The 27725-nt window shown below is 46.5% G+C and overlaps 1 protein-coding gene across 4 annotated transcripts in view; it reads right to left on the reverse strand.

Annotated features, from left to right (window-relative positions):
- LOC103176599 (solute carrier family 26 member 6) overlaps positions 1 to 22485 on the reverse strand; it is a 76348-nt gene extending 53863 nt beyond the window's left edge. For 3 of the 4 annotated variants that reach the window (XM_007890242.2, XM_007890241.2, XM_007890238.2), the window contains exon 1: positions 22209 to 22485. In XM_007890242.2, the coding sequence (XP_007888433.1) occupies positions 22209 to 22228 (20 nt within the window). In that variant the 5' untranslated portion in view covers positions 22229 to 22485. Of the gene's footprint in view, positions 1 to 1002; positions 1107 to 22208 lie in introns of those variants that run through there. The other variant, XM_007890239.2, reaches the window with a different exon arrangement.
- Between the last annotated feature and the right edge of the window lie 5240 nt (positions 22486 to 27725).

The raw sequence follows: 27725 nt of genomic DNA on the forward strand, positions 1-27725 counted from the left end.
AGTGGATGTTAAATATCTCATGATGCTATTTGAAAACAAAAGGGCGTTTCTCCAAGTCTTCTGTCGAATAATCCCCTGGATAAAAATAAATTGGTCATCCAATTCCTGCTTGTTTGCTGTGCACAAATCAGCTGCCATATTTGTCAGCAAAATACACAGTAATAATAAAAATAATAATCCTTGCATTTGATATAGCGCTTTTCACGTCGGGAGGACGTCCCAAAGCGCTTCACAGAACACACACACTGTAAAGTGAATTGACTGTATATTTGTGGGCGAACGCGGCAGCCAATTGCGCACAGCAATGTCCCACAAATAGTCGTAGATTGAAAATGACCAATTTATTATTGTTTTTGGTTTTGGAGGGATTATTATTAGGCTCTGTGTGGAGTAAGGAAACTTGCCCAAGGTTTCGCCCTCTGCCTGGAATTGAACTCAGGTCTCTCGCTTGCAAAGCGAGTGCTCTAACCACTGAGCTACAGGACTCCACAGTAAATGCTATGATACACTTTGAAATATCCTCCCAACGTGAAAAGTGCTGTATCAAATGAAAATATGATTATAAGAGAGAATTGGATCAATTCAAGGTAATATGAAAGGACATGGGGAAATGATAGCGAATATGATTAGAGCAAATAGCATTTGTCAGAGATTCTGTGAGCCAAATGTCCTCCTTTTTACAGTATAAAATACTTTTAAAGTCCAGGTGGAATAACAGCAAACTGAAATATTCTGAATGAAGTTGCATGCGTCAAGTCTAAAGCACGACTGTAAGATTGCTAATCACTGCACTGCTTAGTTCACAGTCTGCTCAGCCCCTCAGCTTTCTCCTGCTATTTCATTTAACAGTGCTTCAAAAGCACAACTATGCTAACAGAACACATGAATAGCTTGAAATGTTAAAATAAAAAGTTCAGGATTTCAGGAGTTAATCCCTGTTGAAAGCTGCGATATTCACAAGGATTGTTTTCTGAGAAGGAACTAAATAATAAGGTACTATACCTGGGCTTCAGTTGGTCTCTGCTTGGACTGTTATAACCAGTTTGTTCATTGTACAGATTACAAGCAGTGTGTAACTTTCCCTTTCACTCCCACAACACACCTTCTGGCTGATGGTTGACTTAATTCTGTCCTGAACCAGAGATAAATTCTAACCTTTGAGCTGTTAATTTACTGGAATGTGTAATTGCTGATTCATGAGGTTGGAGCAGAGCTGGGCAGAAACAGGTTCAGACTGAAGGCAAGAAACTATCCAATAGGTGGCAACACAGGTGAGCTGTGGGTAATGAAGTCACGGGAATTCACTCTGTGATGGACGGGTGTAGCACTGCAGGTGAAGATAAATGCAGAATATATGCCACACTTTTAAAAATACAATTTATTTTCTCATTGAGTTGGAGAGGTTTGCAATTTCCCAACTAAGAGGCTGTGTTTATATTGCTCAGCGCCCCCTTCTCCTGGCTAACCAGTACTCAAAAAGGACCACCATATTGAAGGTTGTTTTATAATGGGCACAGAATGCACAGACTGCAGCACACAGCGGGTAGCAGACAAGTGCCCACATCACATAATGTAATAATCCTTGAATTGGATAAGTTCTCAAAATGGACTCTAAAAATTCAAAGCCCTTCAAAATTAAACGTTCCGAGATGCTTCTCTTTTGTAGTTGGTTGCTGCATTTCACCCACAACATACACATCTATTTACTTTACAGTATATTCTGTGAAGCACTTTGAGATGTCTCAAAGATATGATAATGCAAGGATTATTATTATTATCCAACGTGAATGACAACAAATTATATTTGTATAGCGCCTTGCACACGGGAGGATGTCACACGGTGCTGGACAGTCAGTTGACTTGGACCCAAACAGGATTGGGATCAGGAAGGTGGGCAGGGAGGGTAGAGGTAGGAGGTTGGCCAAAGGCGAGGTCGAAGAGGAGGGTCTTGAGACATGCCTTGAAGGAGGCAAGGAAGGGAGCAAGGCAAAAGGACTGTGGGATGGAGTTATTTAAGGGTGCTATATAAATGTAAATTGCTGTTGTTGTCAGATGCAGTGACTATGCATTTGTAGGCAAAACTTTCAGCCAATTTGGGACCTCAGCATTCAGGAACTCGATTTCCCATCTCATCTGAAGGATGATACCTCCAACAATGCAATGTGTCAGCCTGGAGTATGAGCACAAAGCCCCTAACATGGGGTTTAAACCCCCAAACTTCTGATTCGGAGGCAAGAGTGGTACCATCTGAAATAAGTTGGCACTATTTGATTAGAATTTAATAAGGAAATGTGAAGTGATCTACTTTGATAGAAAGAAATAAAGAAGCCAAAAACACCTGAAGGGAGGCTTCAGATTCAGTAGACTCTAAAAGTGGCTGCTCAAATGGACAAGGCCATAAAGAATGTAAATGGAGTCCTTGGCATTAGGTCCAGAGGAATACAATATAAAAGTATGAACATGATGAACTATTTTAGTCCACATGACAGGAAGGATATTGTAGAATTAGAGAGAGGACAGTGTAGATTTACTGTCATGTTACCAGGGACGAGTGATACAGCTATAGGGAAAGAGGGGACAGGTTGCTTTGTTCTCTGGAGTTGAGAGGATTGAGTGGGGACCTGATCAAGAGGTGGAACTCACTGTTGGATGCTGTAGTTGAAGTAAATATATTTAAATAATAAAAATAATAGTGATATTAATATTATTACACGAACAGTGGCAATAATGGAGACCGGGTTTAAACAATAATAATAATAATCCTTGCATTTGATATAGCGCTTTTCACGTCTTCTAGACGTCCCAAAGCGCTTCACAGAATATACTGTAAAGTGAATTGACTGTATATTTTGTGGGCGAACGCGGCAGCCAATTGCGCACAACAATGTCCCACAAACAGTCGTGGATTGAAAATGGCCAATTTATTATTGTTTTGGGTTTTTGGAGGGATTATTATTAGACGTGTGGAGTAAGGAAACTTCCCCAAGGTTTCGCCCTCTGCCTGGAATTGAACTCAGGTCTCTCACTTGCAAAGCGAGTGCTCTAAGCACTGAGCTACAGGACTCCAAGGGCAGGGATGGGAGCTTACCATTCCTGGCTACAATGTATTCAAGAGGGATAGGGAAGGAAAAAGAAGAGTATTGATCAAAGATACTGTTACAGCCCTGGAAAGTGATGATGTGCTAGAGGGATCAAAGATGGAATCTATTTGGTTTGAGTTAAGGAGCAGAAGAGGAGCTGTAACACTGCTGCACTTTACTATAGACCACCAAATAGTGGGAAGGAGATGAAGGAGAAAATTTGCAAGCAGATTTCATAAAGTTCAAGAAATAAACAATTAGAAGATGGATGGATGGATGGATGGATGGATGGATGGATGGATGGATGGATGGATGGATGGATGGATAGATAGCAGACTAAAATGGTTTTGGAATGCATGTGCGTAAATGCATGGCGTATGACAAACAAGTTGCTACATAGGGTTATGATGTAGTGGCAATATCGGAGACTTGGCTCAAGCAATGGCAGGAATGGGAGGTGAATATTCCTGGCTACTATGTATTCAAGATGGATAAGGAAGCAATAAAAGGAGGGGGGTGGCAATATTGATTAATGACACGATTACGACCCTGGAAAGGCACAATGTGTTAGAAGGTCCAAAAACAGAATCTATTTAATTAGAGTTAAGGAGCAGAAATGGAGCTGTTACTGTCTTAGGTGTATATTATAGACCACCAAATAGTGGGAAGGAGCAAGCAGATTTCAGAAAGATGGAAAACCAATAGAGTAATGATAATGGGGGACTTCAATTATTCTAACATAGACTGGCAAAATAATAGTGTATAGAGCAAAGAGGGGGATTCCTAAAATGTGTGCAGGATAACTTTCTGGATAACTTTCTCGATCAGTATGTTTTCAGCCCAATGAGGAAGGAAGCAGTGCTGGATCTAGTTCTGGGGAATGAAGTAGGGCAAGTGGAACAGGCTTCAGTAGGAGAGCATCTGGACAACAGTGATCACAACATCATTAGGTTTAGAGTACTTATGGAAAGGGACAAGGAACAATCAAAGGTGAAGGCAACTCATTGCTAATTTCAATGAGTTAAAAAGGGACCCAGCGAAGGTGAACTGGAAAGATAGATTGGCATGTAAAACAGATAACGAGCAATGGGAAGCCTTCAAGTGGGAGATTGTTCGGGGACAGAACAAAAATATTCCATAAATGGGAAAGGTAGGGCATCCAAACCTAAAACAGAAAAAGGAGGCTTATGATAAATGTCAGGTCCAAAATACAGAAGATAATCAAATAGAATATAGAAAGTACAGAGGAGAAATGAAAAAAGAAATAAAAGGGGCAAAGAGATTGTATGAGAAAACATTAACAGGTAACATAAAAGGGAACCTAAGGTATTTTAGAAGCATAGAAAGAATAAAAGGTTAGTCAAAGGTAGGTTGGGTCCAATTAGGGACCAAAGAGGAAATCTTCTTGTGGAGGCAAAGGGTACTGAATGAGATTGACGTACTGAAAGAGTGCTTTGCATCTGTCTTCACAAATTAAGAGTACTTATCTCAGTATCGGAGGAGAGCGCAGAGAAATTGGATAGGATAAGAATAAACAGAGAGGATGTACTAAAAAAAAAGTTGATGGTGCTCAAGGTAAGTCACCCAGTCCAAACGGGATGAGACCAAATTTGCAGACGATACTAAGCTAGGAAAAGTAGTTAACGGTGAGGAGGCTCCAAGAGGACTTAGACAGATTGGTAAAATGGGCAGAAATTTGGCAGATGAGGCTTAATGTGGAGAAATGTGAAGTGTTGCATTTTGGTAGGAAGAATGAGGAGAGGCAGTACAGGCTAGATGGTACAATCTTAAAGGGGGCAAATAAACAGAGACTTGGGGATCCACATAAGCAAATCTCTGAAGGTGGCAGGACAGGTAGATAAAGCTGCTAAAATAGCATATGGGATACTAGGTTTTATAAATAGGGGCTTAGAATTCAAAAGTCAGGAGGTCATGTTGGATATTTATAAAATGCTGGTTAGGCCTCAGTTGGAATACTGCGTTTAGTTCTGGGCACCGCACTTCAGGAAAGATGTTAGGGCACTGGAGAGGGTGCAAAGGAGGTTTACCAGAATGGTACCAGGAATGAAGGACCTTAGTTATGAGGAGAGGTTAGCAAAACTAGGATTATTCTCTCTAAAGCAGAGAAGATTAAGAGGGGATTTAATAGAGGTTTTCAAGATCATGAGAGGATTTGATAGATTAAACCGGGAAAAACTGTTTCCAATGGCATGTGGGTCAGTAACCTGAGGACACTGATTTCAGTTAGCTGTTAAAAGAAACAGAGGGGAGATTAGGAATTATTTTTTCACCCAGCGAGTTGTTCGGATCTGGAATGCATTACCTGAAAGGGCAGTGGAGGCTGATTCAATAACAACTTTTAAGAGAGAAGTAGATGGGTATTTCGGGAGGACAAGACTGCAGGGCTATGGAGAGAAAGCGGGCTAGTGGGATTGAGTTGGATTGCTCTTTTTGGAGCTGGCGCAGATACGATGGGCTGAATGGCCTCTTTCTGTGCTGTATGATTCTATGATACTGAGGGAAGTAAGGGTGGATATAACAGAGGCTTTGGTGACAAACTTTCAATCCTCCTTGGACACCGGGGTGGTGCCAGAGGACTGGAGGATTGCAAATGTTACTCCCCTGTACAAAATGGGACATAAGGATAAACCCGGGAACTACAGGCCCGTCCGCTTAACGTCAGCAGTGGGGAAACTTCTGGAGACTAATCCAGGACAAAGTAAGTTTTCACTTAGAAAAATATGGGTTAATAAAGGACAGTCAATACGGATTTGTTAAAGGCAAATCATGTTGAACAAACTTGATAGTTTTTTAATTAAGTAACGGAGAGGGTGGATGAAGGTAATGCAGTTGACATAGTTGATATGGATTTTCAAAAGGCGTTTGATAAAGTGCCACATAAGTCCTTGTCCTGTTCTGATGAAGGGTTGTGGACCCGAAACGTTGTCTCACTTTCCTTTCTCCATAGATGCGACTTGACCTGCTGAGTGTTCCCAGCGACTTCTACCACATAAGAGACTTGTGAGCAAAATAGAATCCCACGGTATTAAAGGGACAGTGGCAGCGGATACAGAACTGTCCGGGAGACAGAAAGCAGAGAGTGGTGGTGAACGGTTGTTTTTCTGACTGGAGGGAAGTGAGCAGTGATGCCCTCTAGGGATCGGTATTGGGACCACTGCTCCTTTTGATCTATATAACTGACCTGGACTTGGGTATAGGGAGTACAATTTCCAAATTTGCAGATGATGCTAAGCTAGAAAAAGTAGTAAAAGGTGAGGAGGACAGTAGCAGACTGCAGGAGGACATAGACAGACTGGTAACATGGGCAGACAGGGGGCAGATGAAGATTAATGTGGAAACATGCAAAGTGATGCATTTTGGGAGGAAGAATGAGGAGAGACGATATACGCTGATGGTACAATCTTAAAGGGGTGAAGGAACAGAGAGACCTGAGGGTTCATATAAGTAAATCTTTGAAGGTGGCAGCACAGGTAGGTAAACCTGTTTTTTTTTAAAAAAAGCATACGGGATACTTGGCTTTATAAATAGAGGCTTAGATTACAAAAGTCAGGAAGTTATGATGAACCTTTAAAAAACAGGGATTAGGCCTCAGCGAGAGACTGTGTTCAGTTCTGGGCCCCACACTTTAGGAAGGATGTCAAGGCATTGGAGAGAGTGCAAAGGAGATTTACCAGGATGGTACCAGGAATGAGGGACTTTACTTATGCGGAGAGGCTAGAGAAGCTAGGATTATTTTCCTTGAGCAGAGAAGGTTAAGGGGAGATTTAATAGAGGTGCTCAAAATTATACGGGGATTCGATAGGATGAACTGGGAGAAAGTGTTTCTACTGGTGGTGGGTCAGTAACCAGTGGACATAGATTTAAAATAGTTGTCAAAAGAATCAGAGGGGAGGTGAGGAGAAATTGTTTCACACAGCGAGTTTGGATCTGGAATGCATTGCCTGAAAGGACAATTCAATAACAACTTTCAGCGAATGCGATAACAACTTTCAAGAGAGAAGTAGATAGATATTTGGGGAGGCTAAATTTGCAGGACTTTGTGGGGAGAGCAGGGGAATGGGCTTAATTTGGACAGCTGACAAAGAGCCGGCATGGACATGATGGGCCAAATGGCCTCTTTCTCTGCTGTATAATTCTATGAAATGAAAAAGAATGACATTGCCTCCAAATTTAATTTGAAACCACAAACATTAAATGGGGAAGATCATGCAGAGTGAATTGAAGGTTTGTGTCTGACTATTTTCTTAAAAAGTGATTGATAATTCAGTTTCTCTTGTTTTTGCTCAGTTGGTTTAAATCTCCCCCCTTCCCCCACTCCTGATGTTTTCCTTCTTCGCTACCATTATCATGGTAACTTTTCTTGAAGGGAGTTGTTCGTGTGAATGGCTCCCAGCTTTTACTTGTAATGTGTGTACACATCACTATCCCTCGTGCACGCAATACAGTAGCTGGAGAGGAAGTGAAGAACATGTGCGTATGTGCAGAACACACAATATTCTAGATTTCATGCACTCGCACATTTGAAACAATAGCCAGAGTTAATACAGTCACTCAAACATATACAGAACACACACACAAGCCCATAGTTAATAGAAAAAAAGACACAGTCAATTCAGTTCTTGGGTATTTGTTACATGTAAGTCATATAAAATCCAACTTATACATAACTTTATATATGATATGATACAACATATGCAAGTTTTACATAACTCATACTTTGCATAAGTCATATTAAATGTATGGTCCCAACTGATATGACTTATGTGAGGTTTACTGTACTAATAAATATAATAATAAATATGTTTAAAAGCAATGTATCTAAGAGAAAGCTTGATGCACACATGAGGGAGAATGGAATGGAATGGAGAATGGATGTAGGACAGAGGATTAGGAGGGTGGGGGCTCGTATTGGAGTATAAACACCGGCATAGACTAGTTGGGCTGAATGGCCCATTTCCTTGTCATCCACTCTATGTAACTCACTTTATGTAACTGTATACAGTGTATTGTATTGCAGCCAATTGATGGGAGTTGTCTCTATTTACCTGATCAAAATAATTTACAATGTTGAAAACCTCTAATTGCTTTCCCTTAACCTTGTCTGCCCAACAATCTCAGCAGTACCTCCCAATGACATAGCGAGCATCCATCTCAACAATCCCTGCCAATGACATAATGAGTATCCAGGCTTCCACCTGGTTGATTGTCATTCCAATTGCTGGTGTTGGCAGGGTGGTTGAATGGCAAAGAAATCTATAATAGATCCTTATCGATAACAATACCACCACCATTACTAATACTAATCCTTGCATTTGATATACTGTACATCCAACACTCCCATTACGGCCCTCAACTCCTACCACAGCCCCCATCGTACATTCATTTACCCCATCTTTCCTTCCTCCCTCTCATCCACCATCCCATAATGAAACCCATTACCTGCTGCCTCGACTCCCTTCGCACCCAACTGCTGATCACACAGCTCCCTCTCCTCTGCCCACTACTGGCAGACACTATTAACCTGTCTCTCTCCTCAGGATCAGTCCCAACCCCTCTCAAAACCACGGTCATCACCCCGCTCCTTAAAAAACCTACCCTTGATCCGTCCAACCTCAGCCACCACCGCCCTATCTCAAACCTGCCCTTCCTAGCCAAAGCTCTGGAATGCGTTGTTGCCAATCAACTTCACACACATCCCTCCCTCCACACCCTACTCGAACCTCTCCCAGTCTGGTTTCCGCCCTGCCCACAGTACAGAGACAGCACTTGTGAAGGTCACAAACGATATCCTCTCTATCTGTGACCAGGACTCCCTCTGCCTCCTTGTCCTCCTGGACCTCTCCACTGCATTCGACACAGTCGATCATGCCATCTTCTTCCACCACCTCTCCTCCATCATCCACCATAGTGGAACCGCACTCCTTTGGTTTGAGTCCTACCTTACAAACTGCCAGCACTACATTTCTGCAAATGACTTTTCTTCTCACTTCCAGACAGTCACCTGAGGGGTACCCCAAGGATCTATCATTGGCCCCCTTCTCTTCCTCATCTATATGCTCCCTCTCAGCGATGCCATCCACAGACACGGGGTTAACTTCCACATATATGCGGATGACACTCAACTCTACTTTTCCACCTCTAGCTGCGACCTCCAGTCCCTCGATGTTCTATCAGCTTATCTGCAGGACATCAAGAGCTGGATGAGTGAAAATTTCCTGCAGTTAAACGTCAACAAGACGGAAGCCATACACTTTGGCTCCCACCGATGTCTTCTGTGCCACAGTTCTGACCTCCTCAACCTACCCGACCTGTCCTTAAAACTCTTTGAACCTGTGCCCAACTTAGGCATCAGGTTCGATTCCCAGTTATACTTCCTCATCCACGTCCAATGCCTGACCAGCAATGCTTTCTTCCACCTCCGCTACACTGCCTGTCTCCGACAATATCTCACCCCAAAAGCTGCCAAAACCCTTGTCCAAACCTTTATCACATCTCGGCTGGACTACTCTAATGCCCTCCTCGCCAGTCTCCCCTCCTCCACTATTCATACAATTCAGTTAATTCAAAATTCCGCCGCCTGGATTCTCACCCGCACCGAACTTCGTACACCGATTACTCCAGTCCTTGCCAAACTCCACTGGCTCTCTGTCACAGAGCGGATGGACTTTGAGATCCTCACTCTAGTGTTTAACTCCCTCCATTCCTTGGCACCCCCTATTTCTCCAATCTCCTCTCTCCCCACACCAGTATCCGCTGCCTCCGCTCTACTGGGTTCGGCCTCCTCCACGTCCCCCGAATCCTCTATTCCACCATCAGCGGCCGTACCTTCAGCCACTATGCCCCGAAACTTTGGAACTCCCTCCCTCAACCTCGTTGCCTCGCCCCCTCCTTCCCCATCTTAGGTCACGCCTGAAGACCTTCCACTTCGTCTGTGCCTACAACTACCTTACCCCACCTCTGATTCGGCCTGAGGCGCTGCCATTGTTAAGTACACTGAGGGGCCACCTGCGTGGAGGGCACTATATAAATGAAAGTTGTTGTTGTACGTTGCAAAGATATCTCAAAGTGCTTCACGGGATATTAATTCTTGCATTTGATATAGCGCCTTATCACATTGTTGAGATGTCTTAAAGTGTTCACAGAATATATTGTAGAATGGATTGACTATGTATTTTGTAGGTGAAATACAGCAGCCAGTTGCGAACAGGAATGTCTCACAAACAGCCATGGAGGGAGCGACCAGTTTTATTTGGGGGATTATTGGCCAGGACAATGATGCAGGAAGTGTGGAGGCCTTTTGAACCTATTTATCTACCTTGCTTCAATGCTCTTTCCTGGTAACTTATTCCACAGGTCCATTACCATTTGCATGAAAAGAAGTTCTGCATGATTTCCCTTGTTACTCTTGACTTTCTAATATTTAACTTGATTCTGTGGTATTTGACCACAGCAAAGACCACAATCTTCATAACTGACCATGCTGGGGGCTGGATTGGTCCATGGAGGGGGTAGGTGGAGGGCGGACGTGTGTTATGTGTCCATCTCTACCTGACTCAGTGGTAGTATTCCCTTTTCTTTTCCAATCTTTGATCTTAAGAACCGTCAGAGCAGGCAGACAGGACCTCAGTTTAACTCAGCTGAAAGTCACTGTGTCTAACAATGCAGTGCTCTGCCCAGCGATTGTGAGACAGTGCTTACAGTCACATCCCCCCAACCCCTGGCTCAAAGTCAGGCTCCGCCACTATTAAGCGCTCTGAGACACTACCCTGAGTGGAGGGCTCCTTCTAAGTGCAAGTTGTTGTTGTTGTAGTAGCTCTGAATGGCACGCTATGCAGTTTTAGTTAGACTCCCGTAATGCACAATGCACTATACAGCAGTGCAGAGCCATCAAGAAGTGTCCTCCCTCGCCCCGAACACTCCCAATAATCTAGGTCAGTCCGTGTTTGATCAGGTGTGCTTCCAGATTTTTCGTGATTGAATATCTTGACTTATGGCATAAGCTTCACTCGCCCCTCCCCTCTGCACACCCCCCTCCCCGCTGCGCACCCCCCTCCCCGCTGCGCACCCCCCTCCCCGCTGCGCACCCCCCTCCCCGCTGCGCACCCCGCTCCCCGCTGCGCACCCCGCTCCCCGCTGCGCACCCCGCTGCACACCCCGCTCCCCGCTGCACACCCCCCTCCCCGCTGCACCCCCCCTCCCCACTGCACACCACCCCGCGCTGCTCACACCCCTCCCCGCTGCGCACCCCCCTCCCCGCTGCGCACCCCGCTCCCCGCTGCGCACCCCGCTCCCCGCTGCGCACCCCGCTCCCCGCTGCGCACCCCGCTGCACACCCCGCTCGTCGCTGCACACCTTCCTCCCCGCTGCACGCACATCCCGCCCCACGCTGCACGTACACCCTCCCCACGCTGCACTCAGACCCCCCCATGCTGTACGCACTCCCCCTCTCCCCCACGCTGCACACGCACCCCCCGCGTTGCACGCACCCCCCCCACGCTGCACGCACACCCCCCCCTACGCTGCACGCTCAGCACCCCCACGCTGCACGCACACCCTTCCCCCACGCGCCCCCTCCCCCATGCTGCACGCACCCCCTCACACGCTGCACGCATAGCCCCCCTCAACGCTGCGCGCACTCCCCCCCCCACGTTGCATGCACACACCCCCCTCACGCTGCACGCACTCCACCCCTCTTCACACTGCACGCACTCACCTCTCACGCTGCACACACTCCCACCCCCTCACGCTGCACGCACTCCCCTCTCACACTGCACGTGTACAGCCCCCCCCTCACGCTGCACGCACCCCCCCCTCACGCTGCACGCGCACAGCCCCCACCCACACTGCACACACCCCGCCCGCCTCACACTGCTAATGGGAATCTCCTATTAACCCTTTCAGCTCTTCTTAACTTCTCAATTCACCCCTTTGTTGGTAAGATCCTGGTGAATCTGCACTCCACTCTTTCTATTGATTTTACATCTTTCCTTAAATGGTAATTAACCATTCAAGGTTAGTTACATTAGTTCAGTTCTCATGCAGCGGAATGTGCCTGGACAGAGAGCTCTGTGCATCAGTATCTCAATTCATCTCAACAACAATAAAAGGACAAAACTGTAAGAACATAAGAATTAGGAACAGGAGTAGGCCATTCGGCCCCTCGAGCCTGCCCCGCCATTCGATCAGATCATGGCTGATCTTCAGACCTAACTCTAATTACCTGCCCTATCCCCATATCCCCTAATCCCTCTATTTTTTAAAAAATCTATCATTCTCAGCCTTGAAGATGTTCAAGGACTGAGCATCTACAGCCTTCTGGGGGAGTGAATTCCATAAATTCACTACCCTATGAATGAAGAAATGTTTCCTCAACTCTGTACTAAAAGGCTGACCCTTAATTTTAAGACTGTGACCCTGGTTATAGATTCTCCTACCGGGGGAAACAGTCCCTCTGTGTCTACTTTATCCGGCCCTTTAAGAATCTTATATGTTTCGATAAGATCTCCCCTAATTCTTCTGTACTCTAGGGTATACAGCCCTAGTTTATTCAGCCTATCCTCATAGGTCAGTCCCCTCATCCCAGGAACTAACCGAGTGAATCTACGCTGCACCCCCTCTAGGGCAAGTATGTCCTTTTTTAAATAAGGAGATCAAAACTGCACACAATACTCCAGGTGCGGTCTCACCAAAGCCCTATACAGTTGCAGCAACACTTCCCTACTCTTGTACTCTAAATCTTTTGCAATGAACGCTAACATGCCGTTCGCCTTCTTAGTCACTGCTGCACCTGCAAACTAACTTTTTGAGACTGGTGTACAAGGACACCCAAATCCCTCTGAACACTAACACTATCTAATCTCTTCCCCTCTAGAAAATAATCTGTGTTTCTATTTTTGTTACCGAGGTGAATAACTTCACACTTCCCCACATTAAATTCCATCTGCCACCTACTCGTCCACTCCCCTACCCTATCTATAATCTTGTTGCAATCTTTTTGCATCATCCTCAGAGCTTACTCTCCCACCTAGTTTAGTGTCATGTAACATGAGAAACAAAATAAAGCAGGCAAAGAAAAAGGGTCATCCATCACAGACAACCCACCCCATAACAGACTTTACTCAGCCCACTCTATCTCTTGAGAAAAATTCTCAGAGATGCCCTGATTGTCAGCTGTAACCAGTGACCAACATTCCCTATCCCCAGTCTATTCACCTACAGGTTGGCTTATTTGGTTTCAAAAGTCCCAATTTCTCAGCACGCACAGCATCACAGTGCTTCACACACAACATCACAAAGATTATAGATCGACTGGGACACAGAGGGGAGCTTCTGTTAATCAGGGTGTGACTACGGGGGTGAGGGTGGGGGGGAATTCAGTCGGTTAGTGCATAACTATGGGGGGGAGCTATGTCAGTATGTCATTGTGTAAAGTTCATGTTCTGCTCAGTAGCTGTGAAATCTCTGCCCATGATTGTTTTGTCACCTCTCCCAAGACCACAATGTAACTACCCAGCAGCCTACCTCTCCTGTAGCTCCTTGCTCTGCTCTCTGTCCTTTATTGGTGCTCCATTAATAAGTGACCTTTTCTTGCCAGTGAATAGAAATTAAAAAAACTGCATAGAACTGAGATTCTTCTGTTCTCTAAGGTTCCCGGATTGCCTTTATGTTCTTTATTCTTATTGAGTAATGAGAGTTTTGACACGGTTATACAGTCTGTAACATGATGCAATTCCTGTCTCAACAATAACCACAAAGAAAACTGTGATGCAATTAGCCTTTCACAAGGAATTGGGCCACAGATATTTCGTCATAATTTCTAATAAATTGCTATGAAATCAGCAGGAAGAAACCAGAAACTAAATTAGTCAACATTTAAATTGGTTAAGAGGTGATTTTTTTAAAGCTCTTATTACTTCCTTCTAATTCAGTCTTCTTGCTTCAAGTGACTGAGCATTTTTGGCTGGGGTTTGTTGTTCAGGAAACAAGGAAACCACTCCCTTCTCTTTTCAAATAGTAATATATTAGTAATCATCGCATCTGATAAGAGCGACTTATCACATCATCGAGACCTCTCAAAGCGACCCACCGGATATACTGTAAAGTGCAATGACTGTGTATTTTGTGGGCGAAATGTAGTCGCAAATTTGCACACAGCAATGATTCACAAACAGCCATGGAGTGAGTGACCCATTTCATTTGCGGAATGTTGGCCAGGACAACCAGGAGAGAAAACACTCTTCTCTCTTTTTGAAAAATGCCAAGGATCTTTAACATCCACCAGAACAGGCAGACAGGACTTCAGTTTAATACCGCATTCAAAGGATTGCACCTCTGACAATGCAGCATTCCCCCAGAATGCCAGCCTAGCCTGAGTTTGAATTCCCGATGTGTAGCTTGAACCCACAACCTTTGGACTCCAAACAGAGCCGGATTGACACCTAACCTCTAATTCAGATGGAAGAGGGGCATGTTGAATACTCAATTAGGAGTAAATGGAAAATTGATGAGGAGCCAACGAGAGGAAGTATAAAAGTATACTGGGAGTGGGACAAAGCGTGTGTGATGTAGAGTGGTGCTTTATTGAGAGTTGGGAAAAACAAATAAAGAAACTACTAACACACTGTTGACTTTGATTGATTGATATAACAGAACATAGGTAAAAATGCTTTCCTTTCATTGGAAAATTGCTAGCAAGGAGGCCCAGGCTCAGGATTGTCAGCAAAAGAGTCAGAGGAGAGGGGAAGGAGAATGTCTTCACTCAGAGGCCTGTTAGGATTTGCAATTGATCACCACAAGTGACTATTGAGACCAATAGCAACCCAGATGAGCATTTTAGCAGTAAAGGCAAGCAGAGAACCCAGTAGAGTGAGCTGAGAATGGAGTGAGGACTGCTGGAACAGAAATTTGGTGAGAGTGGGAATTCGGTGCAACGGGGGAAGGAGGTGCTAGTCAATTAACCATAAATTAAATTGTTGTTAGAATAATAATAATAATAAATCTTGCATTTGATATAGAACCTTATCACCTCTTTGAGACGAGTCAAAGAGTTTCACAGGATATACTGTAAAATAAATTGACTATATATTTTGTGGGCAATATACATTAATATAATGTGCTCTGTTCCCAGCACTTTAGGCTCTCTTACCCCTCTGTGTTGCTCTCCTTAGCCCACCAATGCCAGTGGGCTGATCATGGCCTTGCTGATTCCCTGAACGGCTACTCCTAGTCTTGGTGGGTGCACTTTGGCTACTCCCTCTGACCCGAGCCTCTGACCCCCAAAATCCCCCCTCCTCTTTTACCATCCTCCTTACTGCCTCTCCCTTCTGGACCGTCCCACAACCTTCCTCTGTTCCAGCCTGGGAAGCTTCCATTGGACTCAGAGTGGCATGTGCCATTGGCTGTCCAACAGCAACCATTCTGACAGCTCCATACCCCATTTTCACCACAAGCCCCACTGGCCCCAGCCCCTGGGAGCAAACCTCTCCTCCACATTCTCACCCTTACTGTCAATCATCCCCCTTCTTGTCCTGCAAACCCCTCTGCTGCCTGTCCCCTCCTCATCACTCTACAAAATGTCTGTGCTCTCCAATAAAGCTCTTACCATCCATGATCTCATTGTCAATGAAAACATTGACATCCTCACCCTCATTTAAACCTGGATAACCCCAGGTGACACCTTCATCCCCACAGAGGCTATCCCACCTGGGCAGTGGTGTAGCTGTCATCTCCAGGTCTTCTCTGGGTTTTTCCCCTTCTTCAGACCCTTCCCCTCCTTTGAACACCTTACTCTTTACAATCCCTCCAATGCTTCCCTTAAAATCCTTCTAATTTATCATCACCCTAAACCCTCCTCCACTTTTCTGTCAGACCGTCCTATCTTCCTCTGCCTCTGTTCCTCTACCTCCTCATCCTGGGCGACTTCAAACTCTGGGTGGCTACAACCAAGCACTTCACCACTACTTGTTCTACTTCTGCTGACTTCTCCTCCCTTCTCTCCTCTCACACCCTGTCCCTCCACATTAACTCCATCACTCACATCCATGATCACCCCTCGACCTGGTAATTACCCAGGGCCTCTCCATCTCCATCACCGATAAAGCCATCTTGGGCCATTACTTCATCTTGCTTAACTCTTCCATCCCTCTTCCTGCCACTCAACCCACTTCTATCTCCTACCACCCCTGGAAACAAATCACCCTCCACTCCGTCTTTGCCACGCTTGAGTCATCCTAACTCCTACCCCTCTGGGCCTCTTTCCATAATGATCTTACTTTCTCAGTCACTCCACAACTCCCTCTCTGCTATCCTTGACACCAGTGCTCCCATCCCTTCCCACACCACCTCCTGCTCCTGAAAGACCCCCTGGTCCACCAGCAACCTCCACTCCCTCAAGTCACTCGAGTTTGTGCTGCTGAATGCACCTTAAAAATAGCCGTCATCCTCCGCATCCTCAAAAAACCTTCCCTTGACCTTATCTTGTCACACTACTGACCCATCTCCAACCTTCCCTTTCTTTCCAAGTCATTGCTTTCCAGCTTCGCTTTTTCTTCTCCCGCCACTCCCTGTATGAACCCCTTCAATCTTGTTTCCATGCTGCCCTTAGTAAAGAGACAGCCTTATTCAAAGTTACAAATTACATCCTGTTTATTTATGACCATGGCTACCTCTGTCTCCTCATTCTTCTGGATCCCTCTGCTGCCTTTGACACTGTTGACCATTCTATTCTTTTTCACGACCTCTCCTCTCAGCTCCATCTTCATGGCTTTGCCCATACTTGATTCCATTCTTAACTTTCCAAAAGTCTCCACTTCTTTGTGTCCACCAATGGTTTCTCCTCCAGCATTCACACCGTTGCATGTGGTGTTCCCCTGTCTATGTCCTCAGTCCTCTCCTTTTTAATATTTACATGCTCCCGCTCGGGGATATCATCAACAAACATGGGGTTAACTTTCACATGTATGCAGATGACACCCAACTCTATCCCTCTGCCTCCACCTTCAAGTCCAGAACCATTTGTCCCGAATGATTGTCAGACATCAAGTCCTGGATGAGAGCCAATTTTCTACAGTTGAATGTCTACAAGACTGGGACTCTCCAGCTTGGCTCCCGTCAGCTACCCCTCACCTCAGGTGCTGATGGCATCACTATTCATGGATGCACTCTCCACCTCATCGAGCCAGTATGGAATCTTGGTGCCTTATTTGATTCTCAACTGTCTTTTAAACCCCAGGCCCTCTACGATATTGCTCCTCCAGCTCACCCACTCCCTTGCCTCCATCCACGCTCATCTCAAGACCTTCCTTTTTGACTGTGTTCTTCAGTCATCTTCCCTCCTCCATCAACCTTGCCTTCCACCCCTCAATGATCCCAGCCTGCAACACGGGTGCAAAACCCTCATTGTCCATTGCCATGCGATGTTCTCCCATCGTGAAAGGCACTGTGTAAGTGCAATTTGTTGTTAGTTGTTAATATCTGGGGAGAAACCTAGAAGGACGATTCATATAAAAACAGGATGTATTAGAAAAAAAAGGATAGCAGTGGCACAAACAGGCTGAAAGGCCCCTTCTGTGCAGAGAAATTCTATAAATGGCAAATCTGACCTATTGTCCGACATTGAGGCAGAAATGCATTGAAGCAAATGGATAGAACTCAACCAGATTTCTGTCGGATAGCTCAGAGTGTGGAATGTCGACGGGAAAGCAGAACAGGAGCAGCCAGATTTCTGAGACGAGAAAGAAAACAGATTGGATAAACAGCAGACATCCTGGTATTTGCAATGTCTTCTGCTGAACAAACAACTTTGCAATAACATTTTTTAAAAATTATTAAAAAGTGTGTGTCCACTGAGAATATTCAAACAACAGGTGGACAGAGGGGAAATGTGTTCTCAACAATAAGGGGTTTCTCTTTGGTCACACTTATACGGCAAGATGCTACATACACCTGCTCCTGAAACCACCTATTCCTGCTATCAAACAGGCTTGAGGCAATTTGACTCCCTGTCCTGAATCCTCGAACAGAATAAGTACTTGGGTTATCCCAAACACATGCCCAGATATCCCAAATATCCCAAAAGAGAGAGTTAAAGAATGTGAAAGACAGTCAACAGAGTGAGAGAATGCAAGTGTGGCCCTCAGAACTTGCTGTGAGTAATGCACCCACCTAAAAATTGAGGCACTTTACTAAGAGCAATTATCTGTGAAGTGCTTTGATATGATGGTAACCAACAACAAAAACAAACAACAAATTGCATTTATATACATGTTAGATTATAGATGTTGTAGTTTAATGAGAATTTGTGGAGTCCTGTAGCTCAGTGGTTAGAGCACTCGCTTTGCAAGTGAGAGACCTGAGTTCAATTCCAGGCAGAGGGCGAAACCTTGGGCAAGTTTCCTTACTCCACACAGAGCCTAATAATAATCCCTCCAAAAACCCCAAACAAACAAAATAACCAGATACAGCCCTAAACACGCCTAATAATAATCCCTCCAAAAACAAAAACAATAATAAATTGGTCATTTTCAATCTACGACTGTTTGTGGGACATTGCTGTGCGCAATTTGGCTGCCGCGTTCGCCCACAAATATACAGTCAATTCACTTTACAGTGTGTTCTGTGAAGCGCTTTGGGACGTCCTCCCGACGTGAAAAGCGCTATATCAAATGCAAGGATTATTATTATTATTATTATTATTATAAACCGATCAATCTCCTATCTTAGACAGGACAAAGGGAAGACCTCATAGAGACTCAGTCAGGCTGGCACCAAACCAAATGATTGATTAACTTAAGTACGTGACTGTATCAAGAGAGGGTAGAGCGGCCCTAGGAAGGACACTTGGAAATAGGGTATAACTATCGCACAACTAGGTGAGAACAGTTAAAAGAACAGGAAGCCTCCAGAGAGAGAGAGACTAGACTCACCCTCTCCCACCCCTCATTCCTCTCCCTTAAAATCCTCCTCCTCTACCGGCCCCCTAAAACCTCTCCCACCTTCATCTCTGACATTTCAACACTCCTCACATCTCTTTGCCTCTGCTCCGATCGCCTCATCATCCTGGGCGACTTTAACCTACACTTCACCCCCTCCTGCTCCATCTCCACAGACTTCTCTTCCCTGCTCTCCTCACTCAACCTCTCCCTACACATAAACTCCCCCACTCACAGTCACGGCCACCCACTCGATTTGGTGATCACCCGGGGCCTCAGTGTCTCGGATGTCACTATTACCGACAAGGCCATCTCTGACCACCACTTCATCTCCTTCACCACCTCCACCCCCCTCCCCACCTCCACCAGACCCACCACCATCTTCTACCGCCCTTGGAAGAAGTTACCCCCACAATCCCTAACCGATGCCTTGGAGTCCTCTGAACTCCTCTCCCTCTGGCCTTCAACCCTCACCGACCCCTCTTCTCCTCTCTCCCTCCTCCACAATACCCTCTCCTCCACACTCGATACTCTTGCCCCCATCACTTCCCGCACTGTCTCCTACTCCCGCTCCTCCCCCTGGTACACCACCCACCTCCGCTCACTGAAAAGCCAGGTGCGGGCTGCTGAACGCACCTGTGTCAAATCTGGCCTAACGGTCCACCGACAAATCTGGCTGGACCTCCTCAAAATTTACCGCTCCACTCTAGCCTCGGCCAAGTCGTCCTTCTACTCCAGGATAATCCTGGAGGCGAAGAACAACCCCAGGCTACTGTTTTCCACCACAACCCGACTCCTCCGTCCCCCCCGCCACCCCGCGCAGGTCATCTCCTCCAACCTTCACTGCGAGGAGATGCTGGATTTCCTTGAATCCAAGATCAAGGGAATCCGCTCCGCGGTCACTTCCCCTCCAACTTCCACCCACCACCCACCCCTTCCCTCCCACACTCCGACTCCTACCCATCCTCCCCTACACACCTTCGTACCCGTTTCCCCACCCTCTGTCACTGAACTCATCCTATCCCTAAAACCAACCACCTGCTCCCTTGACCCCATCCCCACTCCACTCCTTATCTCCCAGCTCCACTTTCTTGCCCCACATATCACTGACATCATCAACCTGTCCCTCTCCTCTGGCTCTGTCCCCATTCCATTAAAAACTGCCATCATCACGCCCACCCTGAAAAAACCCTCCCTTGATGCGTCGCAGCTATCAAGCTACCGGCCCATCTCCAACCTCCCCTTTCTCTCCAAGGTCTTGGAAAGAGTTGTCGCCTCCCAACTGCGCTCTTTCCTTTCCACCCATTCTCTTTTTGAACCCCTTCAGTCAGGTTTCCGTGCTGCCCATAGCACAGAAACTGCCCTGGTCAAGGTCACCAATGATATCCTGACCATCTGTGACCAGGGCTCCCTCTGTCTCCTCGTCCTCCTCGACCTATCGGCAGCATTCGATACGGTCGACCACGCTATCCTACTCCACCGCTTGTCCTCCCACCTCAACCTTCAAGGCACTGTCCTTGAATGGTTTAGGTCGTACCTTTCTCACCGTCTTCACTTTGTCTCAACGAATGGCTTCTCCTCCACCCCCCGTACTGTCTCATGTGGTGTCCCTCAGGGCTCTGTCCTCGGTCCCCTCCTCTTCACCCTCTATATGCTCCCCCTCGGTGACATCATCCGCAGACATGGAGTTAACTTCCACATGTATGCGGATGACACCCAACTCTACCTTTCCTCCTCTACTCTCAACTCCACGACCACCGATGTCCTGACAGCTGCCTGTCCGACATCGAGTCCTGGACGAGAGACAACTTTCTTCAGCTCAACGTGCGAAAAACCGAGGCCCTCCTGATTGGCTCACGTCAGCGCCTCCGCACCTCAGGCGCTGACACCATCAGCATCCAAGGCTGCACTCTCCACCTCTCAAAGCCAGTCAGGAACCTCGGCGTTTTGTTCGACCCTGAGCTGTCCTTTCTCCCTCACATCCGCACCACAACTGGCACCGCCTTCCATCACCTCCGGAACATCGCCAGACTACGGCATTACCTCACCCCTCACGCTGCTGAAACCCTGGTCCACGCCTTTGTCACCTCAAGGCTGGACTATGGGAACTCTCTCCTCGCCGGCCTTCCCGCCACCTCCCTCCACAAGCTGCAGGTCATTCAGAACTCTGCAGCTCGTGTACTGTCCCGCACCAGACACCGCGACCACATCACTCCCACCCTCGCTCGCCTCCACTGGCTCCCCATCCCCCAGAGGATTGATTTCAAGATCCTCATCCTCACCTACAAGGCCATTCACGGCCTTGCTCCCTCCTACCTCTCCAACCTACTATCCCCCTACCTACCTGCCCGTACCCTCCGTTCCTCTGGCTCCGGTCTGCTCCACGTCCCCCGCCCCAACCGCCCTACCATCGGTGGTCGGGCCTTCAGCCTCTCAGCCCCCAGGCTCTGGAACTCCATCCCCCAGTGCCTTCGCCGCTTCCTCCCTTTCCTCCTTCAAGGCCGGTCTCAAAACCTTTCTCTTTGACCGTGCCTTCAGCTCCCCTCTCGACTCTCTTCCCCCTCCTCGCTCCCTCCCTTCCCTCCCCTCACCCTGACCATTTCCCCCTCCTTGCTCCCTCCCTTCCCTCACCCTGACCATTTCCCCCCTCCTCGCTCCCTCCCTTCCCTCCCCTCACCCTGACCATTTCCCCCCTCCTCGCTCCCTCCCTTCCCTCCCCTCACCCTGACCATTTCCCCCCTGCTCGGGTCATGACCCAACTGTGCAGCGCCTTGGGACGTCCTCCTGACGTGAAAGGCGCTTTATAAATGGAATCTTGTTGTTGTTGTTGTTGTAGTGTGGAGAGGCCCCTTTAAGGATTACAAGGAAGATGTTCTGTGACGTTGTGTAACTGTCTACACAGACTGGTCGTATCATTTGTTAGACATTTGTAGTAACTTGTTAATGCTTGTTGTGTTCATTCTGTTCATAATAAACCTTGCTACACTATATTTGATTGTCAAGTTATATTTCGAACTATGGGATCAGAAATCCCAACATACCGCCTTTCACGTTGGGAGGACATCCCATAATATCAAACACTTCACAGATAATTGCTCTGAAGTAGTTAATTTAAAAGATTGATTTTAGATGGTTCTTTGCTCAATTACTGCCTTTAACCTTATTCAGGTCCACGTACCTCTCTCGAGTTTCATCCATCGTTTCTACGGTTGGTGTTCCTCCCACTCTGGTTTCTCTCTTTCTCCTTCACCCTGTTTCTTTCCTCCACCTTCCCCTCGCTGCCTCAGTTCCTGTTCTGTTTCACTGAAGATCTTCCGCTTACCTTGCACATGGTTCCTGTGGTTTCCCTCAGCGTCCCCTTAGCTGCTGTTTCCTGTGAGCTGCTGTGCAAAACCTTTAACGATTAAGATTCAGCTCTTGTCAACCCCCAGTCTCTGGATGCTATGGTCTCCTTGCCAGTCACTGCACAATTGACAACAGCGACCAGGACAGCGCGAGCTGACAGGCTGTTTTTAAAATGTTTAAATTCGGGTCTTTTTAGGAACTGCAGAAAACTGGCTTCCAAATTAAGACTGAATTCATGACTTTTTCACAAATCAACCACAACTTGCATTTATCTAGCATCTTTCAATGTCTCAGATTTAAGACAAAATGGGTCCTTGTAAATGTAAGCGTCGCAGGAGTGTGGTTTGGTGCATCAACTAACAGTGTGTTTGGGGGGCGGGGGGGGAGGGAAAGGTCACAATAGATGGGTTCAAAGAGGTAGGTTTTAAGACAGGACTTAAAGGCAGAAACAGAGGGGTAGAGGGAGGGAGCTCTAGAGGTTAGGCTGTAGCAACTGAAGGCTCAGCCACCAATGGAGAGAGTAGAGGGCTGCACTACACTTTAAAGAAAAAGCATGTGAAGCACTTTGGAGTAGTTTTGGTAATGTGATGACACTATATTAAATGCAAGGATCATCATTACAATATGATACAATTAACATTAATATAGAGCTTTTCATGGTGGGAGGATATCTCAAAGCACTTCACTTTGCTTAATAAGATCGAATACCACACTCTTGGCAGTAGCTGACTGGAATATTATCATGTCAGAGGTTAATGATAATTTATAAACAACAGGCTGTAATAATAATAATAATTCTTGCATTTGATATAGCACCTTATCACGTAGTTGAGAAGTCTCAAAGCGCTTCATAGAATATACTGTAAAGTGAATTGACTGTATATTTTGTGGGCAAACGTGGCAGCCAATTGTACACAGCAGTGTCCCACAAACAGTCATGGATTCAGTGGTTATTAATATTTTTTTGAAGGGGTTATTACTCCCGGAGAGCAATCCGCCAATGACTAACAACTGGGTTCCTACTTACTGCTAGATAAATAGATGAGTAAGAAACTTGCCTGAGGTTTTGCCCTGCTAAGGAAATTGAACCCAGGTCCTCTCACTTACGAGGCGAGTGCTCTAACCAATACGCTACAGGATTCCACAATTCTATATCAACCACCCACAGAGTCAGGAAGGAGTGACAGCTCTTTCAGCATCCAGCGTACAGTTCTTCACCATTCCGGGACAGAAAAGCTTCAGTTTCCATTCAGTCTTGGCAAAGGAATTTCGGAATTGAGTCCATCTATGGTGGTTTCGTAATCCAATTCCTGAGCTCGCCACATCTGCAGCACTCCAGGGCACTGCTTATGTGAAGTCCTCCAGCTCAGTTGTTAGAGCGCTCACCTCGCAAGTGAGAGCCCTTGGTTTGATTCCCGGCAGGCAAAACGTTGGGCAAGTTTTCTTATTTCACACGCCTCTGTTTATAGTGAGTAGGAACCCGGTTGTTGGTCAGTTCTGATGTTCTGAGGCTGATATTCCAGCGCAGTACTGAGGAAGCTTTGCATTGCTGGAGGCGTTGTCCTTTGGATGAGAAAAATCAAGGGCCTGTCTGCCTGTTCAGGTGATGTTAAGGATCCCGAGATACTACAGTACTTGAAAAGAGAAGGGAGTTTCTCTCTCCCGGTGTCCTGACCAACAATCCCCGAAATAAAATTGGTTATCACTCTACAATCCAGTGAGAGACAGCCGGGTTCCTACTTACTGCTAGGTAAACAGAGGCATGTGAAGTAAAGAAACTTGCCTAAGGTTTTGCCCTGCCTGGGAATCAAACTCAGGTCCTTTCACTTGCAAGGCATACTACACTATGGGACTCCGATTTTTTTGTAAGGGTGGAAAAGTATTACCAAAAAGCATGATACAACAAGGGACAATCAAGTGACCAAAATCAGTTAAGCAATGGTTGTCAAGCAGAATATTGGCATAGGTGAGCCTAAAAATAATAAGATTCTGTGGCATTCAAAATAGAGCAAATTGGCATTGCATAATAGGATGGTCCGGGTCTTCAGGCCTTAGAGGCGTTGCAGAGCAAAGCAGCAAAGATGATCCCCAATGAAAAGTAGAGCTAAGTGTCATCCACATACACGTGGAAGTTAACCCTCTGTCTGCGGATGGCATCACTGAGAGGGAGCATATAGATGAGGAGAACGAGATGATTTTTTCCTTCCTAAGCCATAGCGTTTTCCTGTCTGTAGTCAGCTAACTCAGTACAGTCTGAGATTCAAGGTGGATGCGAAGTGAGTTTTCTAGCACATTAACTACAATGCATCGGGTAACACATATCATCACGCAAAGTTACAGGCAGAAACTTTCAGAGACAATACTGGTTGTCAATCATAAAAAAAGGATGCGATTGCGGACAAAGTAAACAGAACAAAAGCTACTTACAAGGGAAGGAAAGTTGCCATAGTATCTTTTGCTCGTCTTCCTTTCAGATGTATGTGCTACTCCTTTCATTCCACAGACGTCACTGAACTTAGGAAAACATGTTGTGACTGCTCACAAAGCCTCCCAGAACTTAGGTATGTTGCAAATCTGCAGCTGACTACTCTCCGGGTCATATGCAGCTCAAATGCTACTGAAACAAGACAGGCTCTCAGTTTTTGGCAGCAGAAGAGTAGAGAATTAAAGGATGAAGGAGATTACTGTTAAATTACTGTTCAATGTCATTAACATGTCCACAGGTTCAGTTCCCACCTCATTAAAAACAGCTGTCACCATCCCCATTCTCAAAAAAACATCCCTAGATCCATCCCTCCTCTCCAGCTACCGCCCCATCTCTAACCTCCCATTCCTCTCCAAGGACCTGAAACGAACTGTCGCATCCCAGCTCCGCTCCTTTCTCTCTCGCCATTCCCTCTTTGAACCCCTCCAATCCGGCTTCTGCGCTGCCCAGCATGGAAACAGCCCTGGTCAAAGTCACTAATGACATTCTGAACATCTGTGATCACGGCTCTCTCTGCTTCCTTGTCCTCCTCGACCTCTTTGCCGCCTTCGACACTGTCGACCATTCTATCCTCATACACCACCTCTCCTCTTAATCTTCACGGACCTTCCCTTGCCTGGATCGAATCCTATCTCCCTCACCGTCTCCACTTTGTTTCCTCTAACGGTTTCTCCTCCAGCCCCTGCACTGTCACGTCTAGCGTCCCCCAGGGCTCTGCCCTTGGCCCTCTCCTCTTTAATACCTACATGCTCCCCCTTGGTGACATCATCCACAGACATGGGGTCAATTTCCATATAATAATAATAATCCATAATAATCCCTCCAAAACAAAAATAATAAATTGGTCATTTTCAATCCACGTCTGTTTGTGAGGATGCCGCTGTGTTCAATTGGCTGCCGCGTTCGCCCACAAATATACAATCAATTCACCTTACAGTATATTCTGTGAAGCGCTTTGGGACGTCTAGAAGATGTGAAAAGCGCTATATCAAATGCAAGGATTATTATTATTATATGTATGTGGATGACATACAACTATACCTTTCTGCCTCCACCCTCAACTCCAGGACCACTGCTGTCCTGACAGACTGCCTGTCGGACATCAAGTCCTGGATGAGGGGAAATTTCCTACAGTTGAATGTGAACAAGGCTGAGGTCCTCCTGATTGGCTCACACCAGCACCTCAGGCTCTGGCAGCACCAACCTCCATGGTTGCTCACTTCAACTCACCAGTCAGTCAGGAACCTAGGTGTCCTGTTCGACCTTCAACTGTCTTTTCTTCCCCACATCCAAGCCATGACCCACTCTGTCTTCCCTCACCTCCGTAATATCATCTGTCTCTGCCACTACCTCACCCCTCAGGCCGCTGAAACTCTTGTTCATGCTTTCATCACCTCCAGGCTCGACTATGCAAACGCTCTGCTTGTCGGCCTTCCCAACTCCTCCCTCCATAGGCTGCAGATAATCCAGAACTCTGCAGTCCGTGTCCTCTCCCGCACCAAACTCTGTGATCCCATCTCCCCCACTCTCGCCCGACTCCATTGGCTCCCTATCCTTCAGAGGATCCAGTTCGAGATCCTGGTCCTCACCTACAAAACCCTCCATGGCCTCGCCCCACCCCACCTGTCTGACCTCCTAAACCCCTATCAACCTGCCCGCTCCCTCAGCTCAGCCGGCTCTGGCCTGCTCCACGTCCCCCGACCCACCCGCTTCACCATTGGCAGGAGAGTCTTCAGCCACTTTGCCCCCAACCTCTGGAATTCCATCCCCCAATCACTCTGCCTCGCCCCCTCCTTAGCCTCCTTCAAGTCCGGCCTCAAAACTCTCTTCTTCGACCAAGTCATCGATCACCCCCCCTTCCCCTCTCCTCCCTTCTCACTCCCTGACCCGAGCTCGGGTCTGAAATGCTGTACACTGTCCAGCACTTTGGGACATCCTCCCGACATGAAAGGTTCTATACAAATGTAATCTTGTCGTTTTTGTTGTTGTCGCACATCAAACTGAAGATGTAAAGCTAATTTGCTCTATTTTATCACAGAAACGAATGCCACAGAATCTTATTATTTTCAGGCTCGCCTATGCTGCTTGCCGCACTCCCTAGCTCTTCCCTTCACAGACTGCAGACTATGTAGAACTCTGCATCCCATGTCTCATATATACCAGACTCTGTGAGGCCATCACTTCCATTGTCGCTCAGCTGCACAAACTCTCCCATCCCCTAGCAGATCAAGTTCAAGCTCCTCGTTCTCCCATTCAAATCCCTCCATTGTCTCTCCTTCACCCATACCAGCCTGACCATTTGCTTGGCTAACACTGGCCAACTCCCCATCCTCCCCTCTATCTGTCCCACCATCAGCGGCAAGCTTTCAGACAGTTGGTGTCTGCTCTCTGGAACTCCATTCCAAGGTCCCTCCAACTTCTCATGACTTTGCCTTTCCTTACATTCCTTACCTTCCCTTTTTTGACTGTGCTTTTAGTCATCTTTGTCCTCCTCTCCTCTCTCTCCCAGCTCCCCCTCCAGCCTCAAACCTCAGGTGCGGTGCCCAGGTCCCCTTTTCGCTCAAGACTGAAGAGCCCTAACTTGTCTAATTTTTGCTCATAGCTCATTTCTCTGCATTTCATTCCTCTAACACTGGGGATCATCCTTGTTGCTTGGCTCTGCACGGCTTTTAAGGCCTGGGGACCTGGACTGTCCTATTATGCAAAGCTAATTAGCTCTATTTTATCACAGAAATGAATGCCACAGAGTCTTATTATATTCAGGCTCGCCTATGCCAATGTTCTGCTTGACAACCAAAATGGTATGTGGTCAAGGTAAGGTCTCACCACAGACTGTACATCCTGAATATGACATCTGGGCATCGA

The sequence above is a fragment of the Callorhinchus milii genome, unplaced genomic scaffold (assembly GCF_018977255.1).
Source record: "Callorhinchus milii isolate IMCB2004 unplaced genomic scaffold, IMCB_Cmil_1.0 Scaffold12, whole genome shotgun sequence".
Lineage (NCBI taxonomy): Eukaryota > Metazoa > Chordata > Chondrichthyes > Chimaeriformes > Callorhinchidae > Callorhinchus > Callorhinchus milii.